Raw genomic sequence first — 17,466 nt, 5'->3', positions numbered from 1 at the left:
ACAATGAAAATTTATTTATTTTTTACAGTTCTGGAGACTGGAAGTTCAAGATCAAGGTATCAGCAGGTTTGCTTTCTGAGGCCTCCTTGGCTTGCAGATAACTGCCTTTTCACTATGTTCTGATATGGTTTTTTTGTTTTTTGTTTTGTTTTTGTTTTTGTTTTTAATCTCTATGTGGATATCCCTTTACCTCTTTTTCTTATAAGGATACCATTCCTGTTGAATTAAGTCCCACCCTTATGACCTCTTTTAGACTTAATTATCTCTTTAAAGGCCCTATTTCTAAATAGAGTCGCATTGGAGGTTAGTGCTTGAACATATACATTTTGTGGGATGCAATTAAGTCCATAATAAGGAGGGTCATCACCTAACTTAACCTTCTTTAGACCTTGTCTAGGCTAAGTCCCTTTAATAAAGGGAAAAATGGTTCTCTTAAACTTTTTTCCTTAACTGTGTATACGAGGTCAAAAATTTATTGTTTCTGAACAATGTTAATCTCACTTATTCACAATAGTTACAAATATAAATAGAAGTTCTAATATTTTATTTCCCCTATCGTATGATTTTACACATGACTGGCGACCTCTGCTTTAGAAGAATGATCATGAGACCTTGTAAATGATAAACCCAGGCAGTTTATATTATTTTTTTCACTGACAGTATTTATACTATTAATCTCAACCAGCCTCCATGCAAATACATGTCCCCAGACACAAAAGAAGTGGTAAAAAATCATAGAAAAATAGTGTAAATCCATCCATAATTTGGAAAAAAATAATTCCACACACACATTCCTATTGATAGTGAGTGGAAATATTTTTCTTGGTTGTTTATGTAATAACATTAGTATAGTCATATATATGTCTTAGATTTGTTCTCATCCATTTGTTCATTCTATATAGCTATCAATTATTGTCCTTACCATTCAAGTCACTTGGCTAAATAATTCTCGTGTTATAGAAGCATGGTAGAATTTTTCTTTTTTATTCATTAGTAGACTAATGCTGAAGTCCAAGTAAGTTGCTCAATATCACCAGAGAGCAAGTGTCATAGCCATATATCAAAACAGGCTTGTAGGTGGACAAAGTGGCTCATGTCTGTAATCCCAGAACTCTGGGAGGTAGAGGTGAGAGGATTGCCTGAGCCCAGGGATTCGAGATCAGCCCGGGCAATTTGGTAAGACCTCGTCTCTACAATAAATCAAAACATTAGCCAGGCTCAATGGCGTGTACTTGTTGTTCCAGCTACTTGAAAGGCTGAGGTGGAAGGATCACCTGAGCATGGTAGGTAAAGGCTGGGTGGTCATGACCTAGGCACTCACTCCAGCCTGGGTGACATAGTGAAACTCCAACTCAAAAGAAAAACAAAAACAAAAAACAAGTTTGTGTGCTTCCAAACCACATTCTCTCTACTACTGTTGTGACTTTCAACCAGCCTTGAAAACCGTTCATGTCCTTGGTTTTGGCATATGTATGGAGGGTAAAAGAGTTAATAGGATATATTTTCTGTCCTAAAGACTCTTACATTTTAAACAAGGAGACAGACATATAAATAAAGTACTAAAACACTATGAGTGAGAACATGTAATACTCGGATCTTTTTTTCTGTGAGAAGTCACTCAGTATTATAGACTCTAGTTCCATCCAGGTTGCTGCAAAATTCATGATTTTGTTCTTTTTTATGGCTGCTCACTCATATAATGGACCTTGAACATCCAATGTAATACTATAAGAAAATGACTGACGGTACTGGGAAACTATGCGGGGGGGGAGATGGGATTAACAGTAGCAAATATCTGTCTGGGGATGGGGAAACACCTCTTATCAACAGGGTGCCTGAATGAAACGTAATTGTATACCTAACCCTTAACTGTACCCCACAATATCATAATAAAAAATATTGATTAAAAAAAAAACCACTATGAATGTTATGATAGAATTCTCTACAGACCACAGAACCAAAAAGGAGCAGGTGAATCCTCTGACTACCTCTTGAGGACTAACAAAGTTTCCAAACAGAGGTATCATTTGACCTGAGTCTGAAAATCTGTGTGCATTACTCAGATAATGAGAGTAGAAGTGGACATAACAGCAGAAGTAAGGATTTCTGATAGAAGTAAATTTAGGCAAATATAAAAAAGACATGGGGATGTTTGGAATTTATCATGTTGGAAACTAGAAATACTATCAATGAGATATTAACCTATTAACTGAGTAATGGAAAATAGGAGGAGGTCACAGATAAATCACAGGCCAGATACAATTAAACACAATTTATGATGTAAGACAGATATTAAATACAAATGTATTTAATTAAAATGTTCAAAAAGTTTGCTGTTAGCTGACTAGTTCTTTCTTTCTTCCTCCCCATCTTCCTCTTTCTCTTCTTTCTTTTCTTTTCTTTTTTTTTGAGTTGGAGTCTCACTCTGTCATCTAGACTGGAGTGCAGTGGCCGCTCCCGGCCACCGCAGCCTCGACCTGCTGGGCTCCGGCGATCCTTCCGCCTCAGCCTTCCAAGTAGCCGGAATTACAGGCATGCGCTACCACGCCCAGCTGATTTTTTGATTTATTGTAGAGATGAGGTCTCACTGCCCAGGCGGGTCTCGAACCCTCGGGCTCAGGCAATCCATTCACCTCAGCCTCCCAAAGGCGCAGGATTACAGGCTGAGCCACCGAGCCCGGCTCTTTTCTTAATGTAAATAATTTTATGTACCATAGAATCTTCATTGGATGAACTCTGCTTTTTATTTTCTAAATATTCCAGCAAGCAGTCACTCAGACCTGCCTTGCTTTTGTCAGCTAATTCTTCCCTCTCACTGTCATTCTCCTCATCACATTGCACAAATATTAACTCACTGGCAACAGTCAAGCCATCAGCTTGGAAATTAAATTACCTGCCATTCGCAAGTTTTTCTCTGTGTAACCCAGACTGCCCCCTCAGCTCTCAATGAGGCAAGTTTCTCAACATAACAATGAATTGAAAGAGTTTTGGGCCATATCTGTCAGTTCAAGGTCACAAAGGCTTGAAAGCAAATTCTGGGCTTTGTTCTTCAATGCTCTCCATCCCACTTCACTGTCCTCCTGTAAATTCTCTGTTTAAAAAAAAAAAAAAGTCTTGGGAAAAGGCAAGGAAAAGAGACTTCTATTCTGTCACTGCCACAAGAAACAGATTTTTGCAGAGCGCATCAGATAAACTACAGAGAGCTGCTCCCACACAGAAGAGCGGCTAATAGACTAACAGACTGCTGTAAGCAAACATACCCACCTCTGATTGTCCAGGTGGAGGGGCGTTCCTGATTTGCCGTAGGTACACTGTAGAAATGTAATGATTCCTACATAATTATAAATAATACATTCCTTCTGATATATAGAGATTTCTCTAGTTCACAATAGTTTTAATTATTTTTCTTTACAAATAGTGCTGCCTTTGTTTATTTTCTTCTATGTTTTTGCCATAACATGGTCAATATATCCCTGGAAAATTGAAAGTTGACTACAATTCAATATTCCTGGAACATGGAGCAGTGGGGGACTGTAACTGGTCTGGTAATGGAAAATTAAGCAGGCATCACATCATGAATGGCCTTTGTGCCATGCTAAAGGGTTTGGCAGGGGGAAACCATTGGGGAGCTTTAAGCAGCAGAGTGACATGCTCCAGATTTGCATTTTAGAAGGATCACTCCAGAATTTTTTCAACAATGGCAGTAAGGAGAATGAGAAGTGATGAGGCCCTGAGCTAAGCGGTTTCTGTGGGGTAGGTGAGGAAGCAAAGCATTCCTAAGATAATGAGGATGAAGAGTTAAGCAGACAGGGGCGGCCTGGTACAGGCAAGAAAGGTGGGAAGGGAGAAAAAGATGACTGTCTTGTACCATTCACGGAGAGAAGTCTACTGAGAAAGATGCATAATAGGAAAAATAAAATACATTTTATTTTAGCAATATAAAGTTGAGATGGCTGTTGTATTGAGGTAGAAATACTAACGATGCAGTTAGATGCTTGAGAGGGACAGCTAGGTATAAAATTGGGATTTGAGAGCTGTTAGGATAGCATATGGTTTAGTGAAGTCATAGTGAGAATGCTCTCTCACCACCATTCCCAAACTTTCTGATAGTAGACACAATCTCAACTCTTTTGGTTATGTCTTTTGATATCTGTGCCCATATTTATTGGTTTTTAAAAAATGGTGTAGATCTTATTTGTCTAGATATGATGGGATCTGAATATAAAGTTCTCTTAAGTCCTTCACCAACATGCATTTTTTTCCTGGATTTCGCTGGTTTTCTCGGAAAAATGCACAACTTTCTCACCAACTTTGCTGCTGTCATGCTTGGATCTCCATTCACCATCATGTTGGAGCAATCTCTTTTGTCTCTTATAGTCTCTTCTAGATACTATATCTCTTTTTCAGTTTTTTCTCTTGATTTAGTAAAATATATCTTTCAGAAGCTTTCTAAGAAAGGATGCTTGTAAAGTTGATTTATCAAGACAATGTTATCTGAAATGTCTTTCTTTTATGTTTACATTTGATTAGTTGAGTATGAAAATCCAGGTTGGAAATAATTTTGTATCAAATCTTTCCAGGCATGCTTGATTGTCTTCTTAATTTTAAATTGCAGTTGAGAAGTACAATGCTATTATGCTATTACATCTTTTGAACATTACTTTTTTTTTCTAGACACCTTTAGAATCTTTTCTTTGCCCTTATTATTCTGGCATTTCATGGTAAGGTGCATCTTTTTTTATCATTGTTTGGGGAACTTATTTGGTTGTTTCAATCTAAAAACTGATGTCTTTCAGTTTTGAAGAATAATAGCAAATTGTTTAAATGCTTTTTTATCTGTTTTTCATGTTCTTTTTAAACTCATACAACTTAAATTATAAACTTTTATTTTTTTTCTTCTATCTTAAAATTTTTTCTTAAAGATTTCTTGAACTTCTATCAATCTTTTAATTTCCTATATACTTTTAATTTCTAAGAGTTCAAAGTTTGATTTCTTTAATTCATCCTTCCTTAGACCCTCCTGTTATTGTTTCAGTTATATGATTTCTGTAATCCCTCTGAGGATGTTAACTTGTTTTTATTTTATTCTGTTTTGTTTTCTATTATGGCTGCCGCTTCTGTTACTTCTGAGTACTTTTTTCCCATTTATTTAATTTGATCTCTTACTCATGGTATAGAATAATAGTCATTCTTCAATTATCTAGTGTTTCTGGCCTGTCTCATCATCTTTTTAATGATGATTCGAAGTTCTGAATTCAAGAAACAGGCCTTATGTAATGGTGACCATCTTCAAAAATGTTATACTGTGCCATTTTTGTGTGTGAGGGGGAGGATCCCCTCAGTTATTTATTTCTTTAGAGCATTGGCTTGGCCAGTTTTCCCCAACAGGAAAACCTCTTAGTATCGTGTATGAGGGAAATAAGCCTGGATATCAGCTTCCTTAAAGGTGGGGATAGGGAACTGAGGTCTCCTGATTTAGCAGTTAGGTCTGTGGTTCTTAACCCTAGTTGTACCTTAGAATAACAAGGGAATTGAAAAATCATGATGTTCCTCCATAGGCAAAAGTTCAGTGACATTTTTTAAAAGGCCCAGCAGGCATTTTTTTAAAAGGTCCTCCAGGTAATTTCAATGTTTGTCTCAGCTGGAGACCTACTGGGCAAGCAGTATTAGCATATCAGTATCCCTTGGAAACTTGTTATAAATGCAAATTCATGCTTGGACCCCACCTTAGACCTACTGAGTCATAAACTCCAGGGTGGGGCAGTCTGTGCTTTAACAAACCCTCCAGGTGATTCTAACTCATGTTCAAATTTGAGCACCTCTAATGTAGATTATCACTTAAATTTATTCTCTGAATCCTTGGTCATCCTTTTGTAGATTTCTAGTCTGTGACCAAGCAGGAGGAGAGGCACTCCTTTGGTTAGTTACACCGAATACTAACTGCTTCTTAATCTAAAGCATTCCTCTTGCTCTGATTGCATCTATCTCCCTGTTTTTGTACATTTTAAAGCCCACAATTTCCAATCTAGTCCGAGGTTCTTTAGTGCAAGTTAATTTGCACTTGACCTCCTTCTATGGTAAGTATAGATTTTCATTTTATCTATTAAATCTATCCCAATTATAATCTACTTTCAATCTACTACTATTTGTTTTATTACCACGGTCTCCTCTATTTTTGTCTTTGTAGGCTTAGACATTTTTTATTGTTTTCTTATAAATATTGGTTTTCCAGGAGACAGAAGCGATAATAAGATTGCCAGATAATATACTGGGCACCCAGTTAAAATTTAATTTGAAAGTAACAGCAAATAACTTTTTGTAAGTCCTGATAAGTTATTTGTCATTTATCTGAAATTCAACTGTAACTAGGCATTATATTATATTTTCCATTTTAAACATGAAGGGCTATTTTTGAGAAAATCTAATTTTAAATTATGGATGTGAACAATTCTGGTATCAATAAAAAGACATTCTGAATATTTCAAAAGTAAGTTATTAATTTTAATGACAATTCAAGAGGTAAAGCTTGATTAAAATTTTATAATTATAAAACAATAGCAAATATACATTGCAACTGTCTTTGAGATAAACCTTTAATTCAATTTATATTGATTAAGTTATATTTGCACTTATAGTACAGTGTTATTAGGTCCAGTGGGAGACATTTTATGCCCAGGGCAATGCAGTGGAAAGAGCATTGAAGTTCAAGTCATGCCAGCTGGGAGTTAATGCCACACTGCTGCTGTGTGACCTTCAGGAAAGTCAACTTTTGACTTGCTGTTTGCATATTTTTTAAAAGGAGGTATTTAGCACATCATAGCTCATGTATTTCTATTAACACATCATATCTTACTTATGACAATTAAATGAGATAATCATATTCGCTTACGTTCAGAACCCAGCAAAGTGACTATAAAGTAGTAAGTGCTTTGTAAATATTATTTTCCTTCTCTTTCTCTCTCTCTCTGATTTTGGAACTGTATAGTAAGATCAATTTACATGTATGTTAATTTTTAAATATTTCATAATTTCCTTCAATATCTCTATTAGTGAATGTAATATTTGGCTAGGGTTGCCGTTACAAAGTCCCACAGACTGAATGGCTTAATAGAGATTGATTTTCTCACAACTGGAGATGAGACGCCTGAGATCAAGGTGTTTGCTATTTTGGTTTCTTCACAGGTGGCTCTCCTTGTCTTGTAGATGGTTATCTTCTCCCTGTGTTTTCACAAGGTCTTTCCTCTGTTCATGTCTATGTCTCAATTTCCTCTTCTTATAAGGATATTAGTTCTTTTGGATTAAATCCCATTCAAATTTGGCCCTATTTCGACTTAATAACCTCTTTAAAGACTCTATATAGTTTCTGTCTGAAGTACTGGTAGTTAGAACTTCAGCATATAAATTTTGGGTGGGGGTACAACTTAGCCCATAACAATAAAGTAGAGTTAATCATAATTACTTAACATACAACTTAACCTCTACCCTATATTAACTCCCTACTCACATATAGTTTAAGCAAGCAGTTTTTAAATTCTGATAACTTCTAAAGATTCTAGCATATTCATGTCAATAACAGCGTGAGACAAAAAAGTGAAGCAAACAAATGTGATTACAAGTAATAATTATGCAGTTCAAAAGAATGCAAAACTCTGTGAAGAATATAAATATGTACAAGACAGGATCCTTGTTCTCAAGAGCTTTCATCTGTAGATAAGGAAGCAAAATTAATATGAATGAAGTGATGAGGAAAAGCAACAATTATGCATAAAACCATGTGATTCTCTCTGCAGAGGCCTTAGAGTCAGTTAAAAGAAAACATCAATATAGGGTGTGCTAGTCTGAAATACTTCACTGAGGGTGAGGTTACACTTATGCATTGAAAGGTGAGTATGGAGGGGTTATGTGCAGATAAATAGGTAGAAATCAACATAAATAAGAAAGGTGTTGTGCCTATTTTCTTCATAGTACTAACAGCAGTCTTCACTTATTTATTTTCTGTTTGTTTATTTTGTCTGTCTCTTTCACTAGAATATTGGTTCTATAAAGTCAGTGATTTTACTAGTATTGACTTCTGTCATTTTTCCATCATCCAGAACAGTACTTTATAAATAATAGATTCTAATATTCGTTGGATAAAGGAGTGAGTGAATATTATAAGATGATAAGACTGGAAGTGGAAAAAAAAAGTCTCAGTAGGTGGAATAAATTCAGATTATGTTGAGCTTTAAAAATCTGATAGAGAAGTTTGAATTTGAAGCCATCTATAATTAGGATCTTTTAGCCCTGGAGAAGACTAATTTCTACAAACAATTCAAGATGCCAGATGCACCCTTTTGCAGCTTCCTGGGCAATAGAAGTGACCATGTAACCCTATTCTCTAGATTACAGTTTTGGGGTTGGTGGTGTTCTAAGAGTAGCTAGGGTTGATAGATATGAAATTAGAATAGATGTTTTAATGGTGTTTTCAGATGATCATGAACTTTTTCTTTAAAACTATACCCAAACTCAACAAGTTGTAGTTTTTTAAAGGTGAATTACAAAATTCATTAAATTTTTATTTTCCCTCATATTAAAAATTTATTGCTCTAACTTGCACTATAAATTGAGCATTTACCCATGCATAATTTTGACTCATCTTGCATTGGTCATTTGGAGAATATTGCTTTCATGAGTTATAAAGATCTTCCAAATGTTGCCATACTGCATTATACCATATAAAACATTACATTCATGAATATTTTCATAAATCTCAGAAAAAATTGGGGGAATTAAGAAACTCGAATTTATGGTAGCGAATAGGAGTTTTCCAACACTAATTTTCATTTGAAAGTTTAAGGTTTTTCTTGTTAATATAGTGATTAGAAATAAAAAAGCTTAAATTTTACCATTGGAAACAAATTCTTTTTAAAAATATGACAGATTTATTTAATTTATTTCTGAGAAAATATTTTCCAAATATTTAAGTCTGAATTGCCATAGATTGCCTGTCAGCCATTCTTTAACAAAAAAATTGATATTCCATGAAAACTAGTGAATTATTTTTGCAGCTCAAGTAATCTCATAAGTACATTCCTTCTAGGCAATTATATTTTGGTATGCAACAGAAGTGTTTTATATATACTTTCTATTTTATCACACAGAATATTAAAAAGTGGTGTACTAGAAAATCATTTTAATAAAATTAATAATTTCATTTGTTAGTTAAGGTAATTTTTAACTAAAAATAGCACATAGCTAGTTTTCCTGTGAGTGCATAGCTCTAGAGAATCCAATGATTCCTAATTCTGTTTGATGCTATTGGCTGTTGGACTTTTAAAACTGATATTCTACTTTAATTTTCTATTATTTGTGGTATTTTCCTCTCTATATTAAAGAAGATTTTGTCAACTATATTTTCTAGTTTCTCTGTTTTTATTCAGAAGGTTTTTTAATCTCTAAGAACTATTTCTTGTTTTGTAGTTATTCCTTTTTTTCAGTATCCTTCATTTTTCTTAAATGAGTTATGTATTAGAATCTATTTGAATTTGTTAATTAGATAATTCAATACTTTTTTTCTAAATTATTTGTGTGCCTATGTTTATCTTGTGTCTATTTTTCATTCTGCTAGTTTTTCTCATTAAGCTGGAGCTCCTTGATTTCCCATGGTAGTTAACAAAGAAGGACTGAATATCTGTCATGAGAGTCCTCTACCTTTTTAGAAGTAGAACATTTTTCTCTTAGTGTCCTTCTTTAGAGGAAACTCTGCATATTACTGAACACTGTGGCTTGCAGGTTTTGCTTAGGAGGGAGCTATTGATGCTTTGGTTTGCACAAATGCCAAAATGAAGATAACTTCTCATTGCAAAGCACCAGCCTTAATATCCCAAACCTCTTTGAGACTATCAGCTGCTATTCCTGTGCAAGGGAATAGCACAGCTGCTGTTCCTGTGCTATTCCTCAGCACAAGGGTCTGGGAAATCATCTAATTTTTAACCTTTTTTTGCACTCCCATACTATTATTTATAGACTGAAATCTGGTGTCACCAAGGTCATCTGGTGTTCTGCAGGGGTTTTATTCATTTGTAGCCCTCTTTTATCACATTTAGACAGCAACTTTATCTACCTGTCCTGTTCTCCTCCCCCTCCTTTTTTTTTTTGAGTAGGAATCTCACTGTGTCACTCAGACTGGCGTGCAGTGGCATGTTCACAACACCATGACCTTGACCTGCTTGGCAGACTCAGGCGATCATTCTGCCTCAGCCTTTCAAGTAGCTGGAACTACAGGCATGCGCCATCACGCCTGGCTAATTTTTTTGAATTTATTGTAGAGATGAGGTGTTGCCAAGTTGCCCAGGCTGGTCTCGAATCCCTGGGCTCAGGCAATCCTCTCGCCTTCACCTCCCAAAGTATTGGGATTACAGGTGTGAGCCACTATGCACGACCTCTTTCCTCATTTTCTATTTTTATCCCATATTAACTTATACACATTGTTCATATGTTTCTTATTGTTCTGTTGTTAGGGGCTTATTCTGTTTTATGTTTCTGTTTTTCTATAACAGTAGGAGAAAATAGAAGGGAAACAATGTGCTCACTCCAATATACTGTGCTTTATATCTTTAATAAATTTGATCCTTTGAGTGAAGTGGCCAGAGTCTATCCCCCTGCTTTTTTTTTCAGGGAACTACTTTGTTTTTATGAAAATACATGGGTGTAAATAAAAGCACAAATAAATGGGCTACTCAAGTTCACCATCAAAATCTAAGCTCCACATCTGCATCAGGAGAGAAAAGATTCAATTACATCCATCTTTGGAAGGTAGCACTGCAGATAGGAGACTAGTGCAGTGAACTCTGATATCAGTGGTTGGTCCATAACCTGGGTCATCATTCAATCTATGAACTAGGGAAAACTATGTAATATTTGCCTCAGTATTCTTGACTGTAAAAATGGTTTAATAATAATAGTAATTGTGGAATTATTGTGAAGATGAAATGAATTAATCTGTTTACAGTGTTTAGAATTGTACATTACACAAAATCAGATTCAGTAAAAGATGCTTTTTCTTAATGTTAGTATTACTATCTTTCTTGAATACCAGAAGCTAGAGGCTCTGGTTCAGTCAAAACCTCCTGGCATTTGAATGAGCGCAATTTTACTGCAAAACTTCATTGAACAAAACTGCTTTGTTTTGTTCATTGAATTAAATAATCTTACTTTAGCTTCTAGGTAGAAATTGATTTGTGGTCTCAACTGTCATTAATTATATTCTTGTTGAAGAGTCTAAATTGTTCAAATCCTTTAAAATTATACACTTTATTTAAAATTACTACATGGCCTACATTTTTTAATGCTCTCCTCATCAAGCCTTGGAAAGAACACACATTTTGGAGACAGTAAGATAAAATATGTAAATTTGATTGTTATTTAATTTCTATGAGTATCAGATTATATATAAAATGGGAAAGATAATTTATTTACAATTTTGTTATGACAATGTGAAATAATATATTAATGAAAATACAGTTTTTACTAGAATTATAGCTTCCTGAAGGTCAGAATTCTATTTTTATCTGTGGCACGTTGCAGATTCTCTGATATCAAATGAACACTCAGTCGAAGGTAACAGCATCAATTAATAAAATTTTGGAGAAAGGAGTACAAACTGCAAGAAATAAAAGAGGTTAATATAGTTGTGAAGAATCTAGTAATGGAGAGCATAAATGACTAAAAGCTTTACTTTTAACAAGTAGAAAAGTAGAGGACAGTATCTTTTTTTGTTTTGATGTTTTGTTAGATTTTACCATTTATTTACAAATTCATATAGTATAAAATTACTATGATAGTGTTTAAATATGCAAACAATATCATCTGCAACATGCTTTTGTTTATAGCTATATAGTATTTACACAATAAAATATAAAGATATTTTACATTCTTTTTTAAGAAAAAGGAAAACCATAGTGAAGAATCTTTAATTGTGAAAGAGAAGGAATATTTGAACAATAAAATTGTTACTGTGATTTGCATTTTTAAAAGTAAAGTGATTTTACTGTTTCCCTTAGAAACAGAGCTTGGAACTATAATAAAAGAAATCAGAAAGTATTATAGTTTAATAGCAATTTATTATTATTTAATAAGATGATTAGATTTTTCTTTTAAAATCTTTCATTCTTATAGATAAGAAACTGTGGTGGGCAGACCAAAACTTAGCTCAGCTGGGAACCTGCAGCAAAAGGGATGGAAGAAATCCCACCATTCTGAGAAATAAGACTTCTGGGGTTGTTCATATGAAAGTGTATGATAAAGAAGCACAGCAAGGTAAGTCACACTGTAATGAATTTGTGCCACTTTTTGAATATATAATGTTCTTTTTTAATGCTAATTGCTCAATTCAATAATAGAAGATTTCTATTCTTGCTTCTAATACAAATGGAAAAAAAAAAGGAAAATGTTGCTTAACACTGTAGGAGAAATGCCTTTAACATACGGTGCATAATGTGCTTTCAAAACATTAGAAAAGTTGCCCTAGGAATTTTAATTTTTTAAATCTTCAAAGAGGTCTGATCCAGTTCTTGATTAAAAAATATAAGAGTAAGAAAAATATTCCAGCAAAATATAATGTATAATTAAGTCCAGAAACTGAATGAACTAGGGGACTTCATAATGAACTACGTCAACAAAAGAATTTCATATCCAAAAGCACTACATTTTTGGCTCTAAGCATTTTGCTTTTTTGTTTCTGCTTGTCTAAATTGTGTGCAGTGAAATGGAGTGAGAGAACTAACAGATGGTTTACATAGGTGGACTTGTCACTTTGCCCAAATGGCAATTGGATTAGAGATGCCAGCCAGGACAGCCTCACACCTGCTAGTCCTTTCTTACTTTTTGCTTCATAATCCATGACATTAGCAGAACTCCCTTTCTAGAAAAAATATATTTTCTGTATTCTACTTACTGTAGAAGTATTTTTTCTGTATTCTTTTAGTCTCTGCCATGAAAATTCTTAGTTTCATATACTTTTCTTCTTAGGAAAATTTTTCAAAAAGACTTTTGAACACTAACAAAGGAATTTTCATCTGAAGGATTTTGGGCATGTAGACCAAAGCAGAAAAGAGTAAGGGGGAAGGGTAGAGAACTAAAGGGATCACTATTTCTGAAGACAGGTGACAATCACCAAACAGAATTTATTGGACGAACTGCTTGAGAGCCCTGTCTATAAATCAGGAGACAAAAATGGTGATCAGATTCAAGTTTGCCTTCAAGTTTGCTATACAAAGTAGGGCAAATTTTGTTCTGGAATCTTTTCTTGCCTCAGGCAGAAGGAAATATATTTCTTTTTCATAAAAAGTAATAACTTTAAAAGAAAAGCATTGCTTTAAACATTTGTCTTAGATGTTCACTGGATTCCTTTATTTTTGAGAAGATACCAACATCCAAACTTTTATCTACAAATCTTTATTTGTTTTCTTATTTTTTTTTTCTTTTTGCCATTGTCTATAATAATAAACAAGAGTATTCCCACTGGTAATTCAGTAATGGGACATTTTCTGTATCAAAATAAGTTATTTTACTGGCACTCAAGTCATGAGGAATAGGCTTTGTAATTGAAAATAAAATATTGACTGGTACTCAGTAAATAAAATATCAGAATTTTGGGGGATTTTCAATAGAATATACTTGCTGAGTGCAAAAACTTACAGTACTATCATAAATTTTAGTGCAGGGCATATACTTATAAGATTGTATCTGAAAGTGTGACATTAGAAAATACGAGAGAGAGAATTTCCAAACAAGGCATTTAAAAAAAAAACCTACTTTTTCACAATGTGAACAAGTGTATGCTTTGTTTGAAACTATAAATTAATATATAAATTTATTTCTAGATATAGTTGCAGTGAGGTTTCTGGGAGGAAACATTTAGTATATTCTTCTTGGCTTACTTTGTTCTTATTAAGATTTTCCTTATCTTTTACAGATTTGATCCTATAGGATCAAAAAAGACTTACAGTACTATCATAAATTTTAGTTTTTGATCCAATAGGATCAAATAGGGTGTCCTATGCTCTGTGAAAGTATTGCCAAGCTAACAAGGACCTCTAGCACTTGGAAATCGATGGTATAATATGACTAAGCTTAAAATGCAGAGAAAATATCATTTTTACTTGAAGAATATGCTGATAAACGGATCTATATTAAAGACAATCCCATTAACAGAATCACTTCAGGTAGCTTAAAAGCTTCATTAGTATGAAATATGAGCAATTTAGGACTCTTTAAGGTGTTAACATTATTACCTTTTTGGATTTCAAAGTACAATTAGCTACTTCATATATCATTTTTGACATAGATCACTGGAGAGTTGAGACTTCTTGTTAGTCAAGTGGACTTTCTGGCTCCACTAGAAATTTGGGGTATGAAGTTTGAACATCAATATCATTATACAAATTAAGCCAAGCCAATATTTCTAACTTGATAATCACTACATAAATTATTATTTTAAAAAATCACTTTCATATTTTTCCACTTCAATCTGCATTTAATGGGAAAAGAAACACTATAAATAATAACTCATTTCATTATTTTTTGCTTTTTTCTCCTTCACTATTAATTTCCTCTTAGAGACTAAACAAGTGATATATGTATTGCTAATGTATAACATAACAACATATATTGCTTTTATTATTTATCAAAAGTATTATAAATGTATGCGGTTATTGCAATTATATTAAAAATGTACAGTGCCAGAAGCTTCTTTCTTCTTCTTCTTTTTTTTAACCTATTTTTGATATTATCAGGGCTATATAACCCCTCCTTTAATAAATTAATTCTATTTCTTAATGTGTTTTTCTTTGCTTCTTCAGCATCCTTATTTTTCCTTCCTTCCGTGTGATGTTACTTCATACTTTATAATTAGGTATCACCTACCAATCTCTTTCCAGCCTATTATCTGCATTTTGACTGGTGCATTGGCTCATGCCTGTAATCCAAGCAGTGTTAGAGGTTGAAGTGGGAGACTTGCTTGAGTTCAGGAGTTCAAGACCAGCAGAGACAATATAGTGAGATCTTGTCCCTACCAAAAAGCAAACAAACAAAAACTAGCTGAGTGTAGTAGCGTGCTCCTATAGTCCCAGCTATTTGGGAGGCTGAGGTGGGAGGATAATCTGAGCCCAAGAGGTCACGGCTGTAGTGAGCCATGGTCTTGTCACTGCACTCCAGGTTGGGTAGCAGTGAGACCCTGACTCAAAAACACAAAAACAAAAGCAAAACAAAACAAACAAAAGTCTGCATCTTAAAACATTTCTTCATAGATTGATGGTATATTAATATATACATGCTTTCCGTAAATTGAAATATGTATGTGGTCAGTATAGAACAAAACAAAACAAAAGTCTGCATCTTAAACACATCTCTCTATAGATTGACGTTATGTTAATACATACATGCTTTCTGTAAGTTGAAATATATGTGGTCAGTATAGAATTCTTATAAATCTATGAATATTGTTTTTATTATTAAGAAATAAGAGCTCTGAAATCTAATCTTATAAGTCAGTTTAGAAAAAGGGACTGAATCAATTAATCTTCATTAGGTTATACAGAAGATAAATGCAATCATTTCAAAAGTTCAGGGCCAATATATGTCCCTACATAAGATGGAGTTCAGCATTGGCTTAACAGTTAGCTCTAGGAAACAAGCAGAGAATGTGATAGGTGTCCTGATGAGAAATCTCCCAAGTTGAGAGTATTTCACACTTCAAATATGACAAAGCTCATGACAGCTTCGGCTGAACAATTAAATCCCATCAGACTATCTGGAATTCAGGAGAAGAAAAATAATGAGTTGCATTGGTATTTTGAAATTTCCATAGAGAACTATTGATATATAGCTTTCATCATGCTTTGCAATTCTCACTTGATTTATTGTGCTTCACATCAGAGCATGAACATCCAGTAAATGGCATTGCATGCCCTAGAATAATAAAAATGTTGTAAAAATGGGATATTTAATGAACTTGCTGGGTAAGATTGTAAATTACTTAACTTTACACTACCAGTCTTAATTAGCACATTGGACCTAATAAATTCAATGGAACATCTTTATAGAATGCCTACCTGTGATTACCTGACTAATATTTGTCATTGCTACTATACAGGACTAAGAATAATTCATATGCCAATTAATTAGATAACTCTATTATGTGTTTTTAATATACTTTACGAAAATCATGTTTCTATGAATGGGAAAATTATTTTCTTGCATAAAAATGAATTATATACATATATACGTATATACCTTCTTTCTTTTAATGGTTTAATCTTTGAGTTGTTAGTAATATAATTCAATAGTTATTTTTAGATAAAATACTCTTGCAAAAGAAATAACTATAATGAAGTAAGATATAAGTCAAAAAATTAAAATTTCCTAGTTTCTGTGATCTTAAAATATTACAAAACAACAAAAGTCTAGACATTATTCATGACAAATCACTTTCCTTTTGCTTTGCTTTTCTGTAGTTATTAACATTCTCATGTATCTCTGTTTACTTTTTGGGATGAGCAGAAGTAAATCTTAATTCACTACTTCAAATTATTTGAGAGAACAAAATGTAACACTAACTAACATGAAACAGTTGCATTCAGAAATCAATAGCATAAATATTTATTTAAATTATCTGTATTAAATAAAAATATTTATTTTTAAAGATTTCATGTTTCTTTTTTACTTGTTTTGTTTTCATGTCATGCAGGTAGCAATTCTTGCCAACTAAACAATGGTGGATGCTCTCAGCTTTGTTTACCGACATCTGAAACTACAAGGACTTGCATGTGTACAGTGGGATATTATCTCCAAAAGAACCGCATGTCGTGCCAAGGTATGAGTTTATGGAAAACCTTAACTCTTGTGCATTGACTTCATTTGTTACTACATTCCTTGCAGATTTTAAGCAACTAGTCTATTAAAATTGGAAAGATAAAATTAGCTTATAAGATGTGAATGTATTTGAAATATTTAAAATATCGTTGTTCTTTCTCATAAGACTTTCTGATTTTTTTTTAGTTATTTTCAGATATGCATTTTGACCTTTAACTAAATCTAGTGAAAGCTACCTTCAACAGGCAAAACTTGAATAGGCAAAAGCTGTAGTAAAAAACATGTACTATTTGAATTAAGTAATGTTTACTTTCAACTGTTTTAGCGGAGGCTCCAGAGAGCATGTGAGATCTCAAGCTTACATCACTGAGGGGGAAGAACACTGTAAATGAACTTGAACCCAAGAAATCTGTCTTCCTATTTCTTGTTTTATTTTGTCTCTAGTTATATTAGTTTCAAAGAATTTTGGTTCTAGAGTGATTTTTTAAAATATCCTGTCATCGTAGCTTAATTTTATTTTTAAAAATGTTTCAATCTTATTTGAGAAATATGTTTATTAGTATTACTATTTATTTTATTTTACATCATATATTTTTGCGACACTTATGTGCCAGG

The 17,466-nt window shown here is 33.5% G+C and overlaps 1 protein-coding gene across 1 annotated transcript in view; it reads left to right on the top strand.

Moving 5' to 3' along the window:
- Positions 1-17,466, top strand: part of LRP1B (LDL receptor related protein 1B) — a 1,912,798-nt gene that overhangs the window by 1,360,412 nt on the left and 534,920 nt on the right. The window contains exons 33-34 of the mRNA XM_008055101.2: positions 12,157-12,297; positions 16,727-16,852. Coding sequence (XP_008053292.1) covers positions 12,157-12,297; positions 16,727-16,852 — 267 coding nt within the window. The remainder of the gene's footprint in view (positions 1-12,156; positions 12,298-16,726; positions 16,853-17,466) is intronic.

This window comes from Carlito syrichta, unplaced genomic scaffold (genome assembly GCF_000164805.1).
Source record: "Carlito syrichta isolate Samal-C Ts95f unplaced genomic scaffold, Tarsius_syrichta-2.0.1 Scaffold301673, whole genome shotgun sequence".
Lineage (NCBI taxonomy): Eukaryota > Metazoa > Chordata > Mammalia > Primates > Tarsiidae > Carlito > Carlito syrichta.
This window is presented reverse-complemented; position numbering and strand designations above follow the sequence as displayed.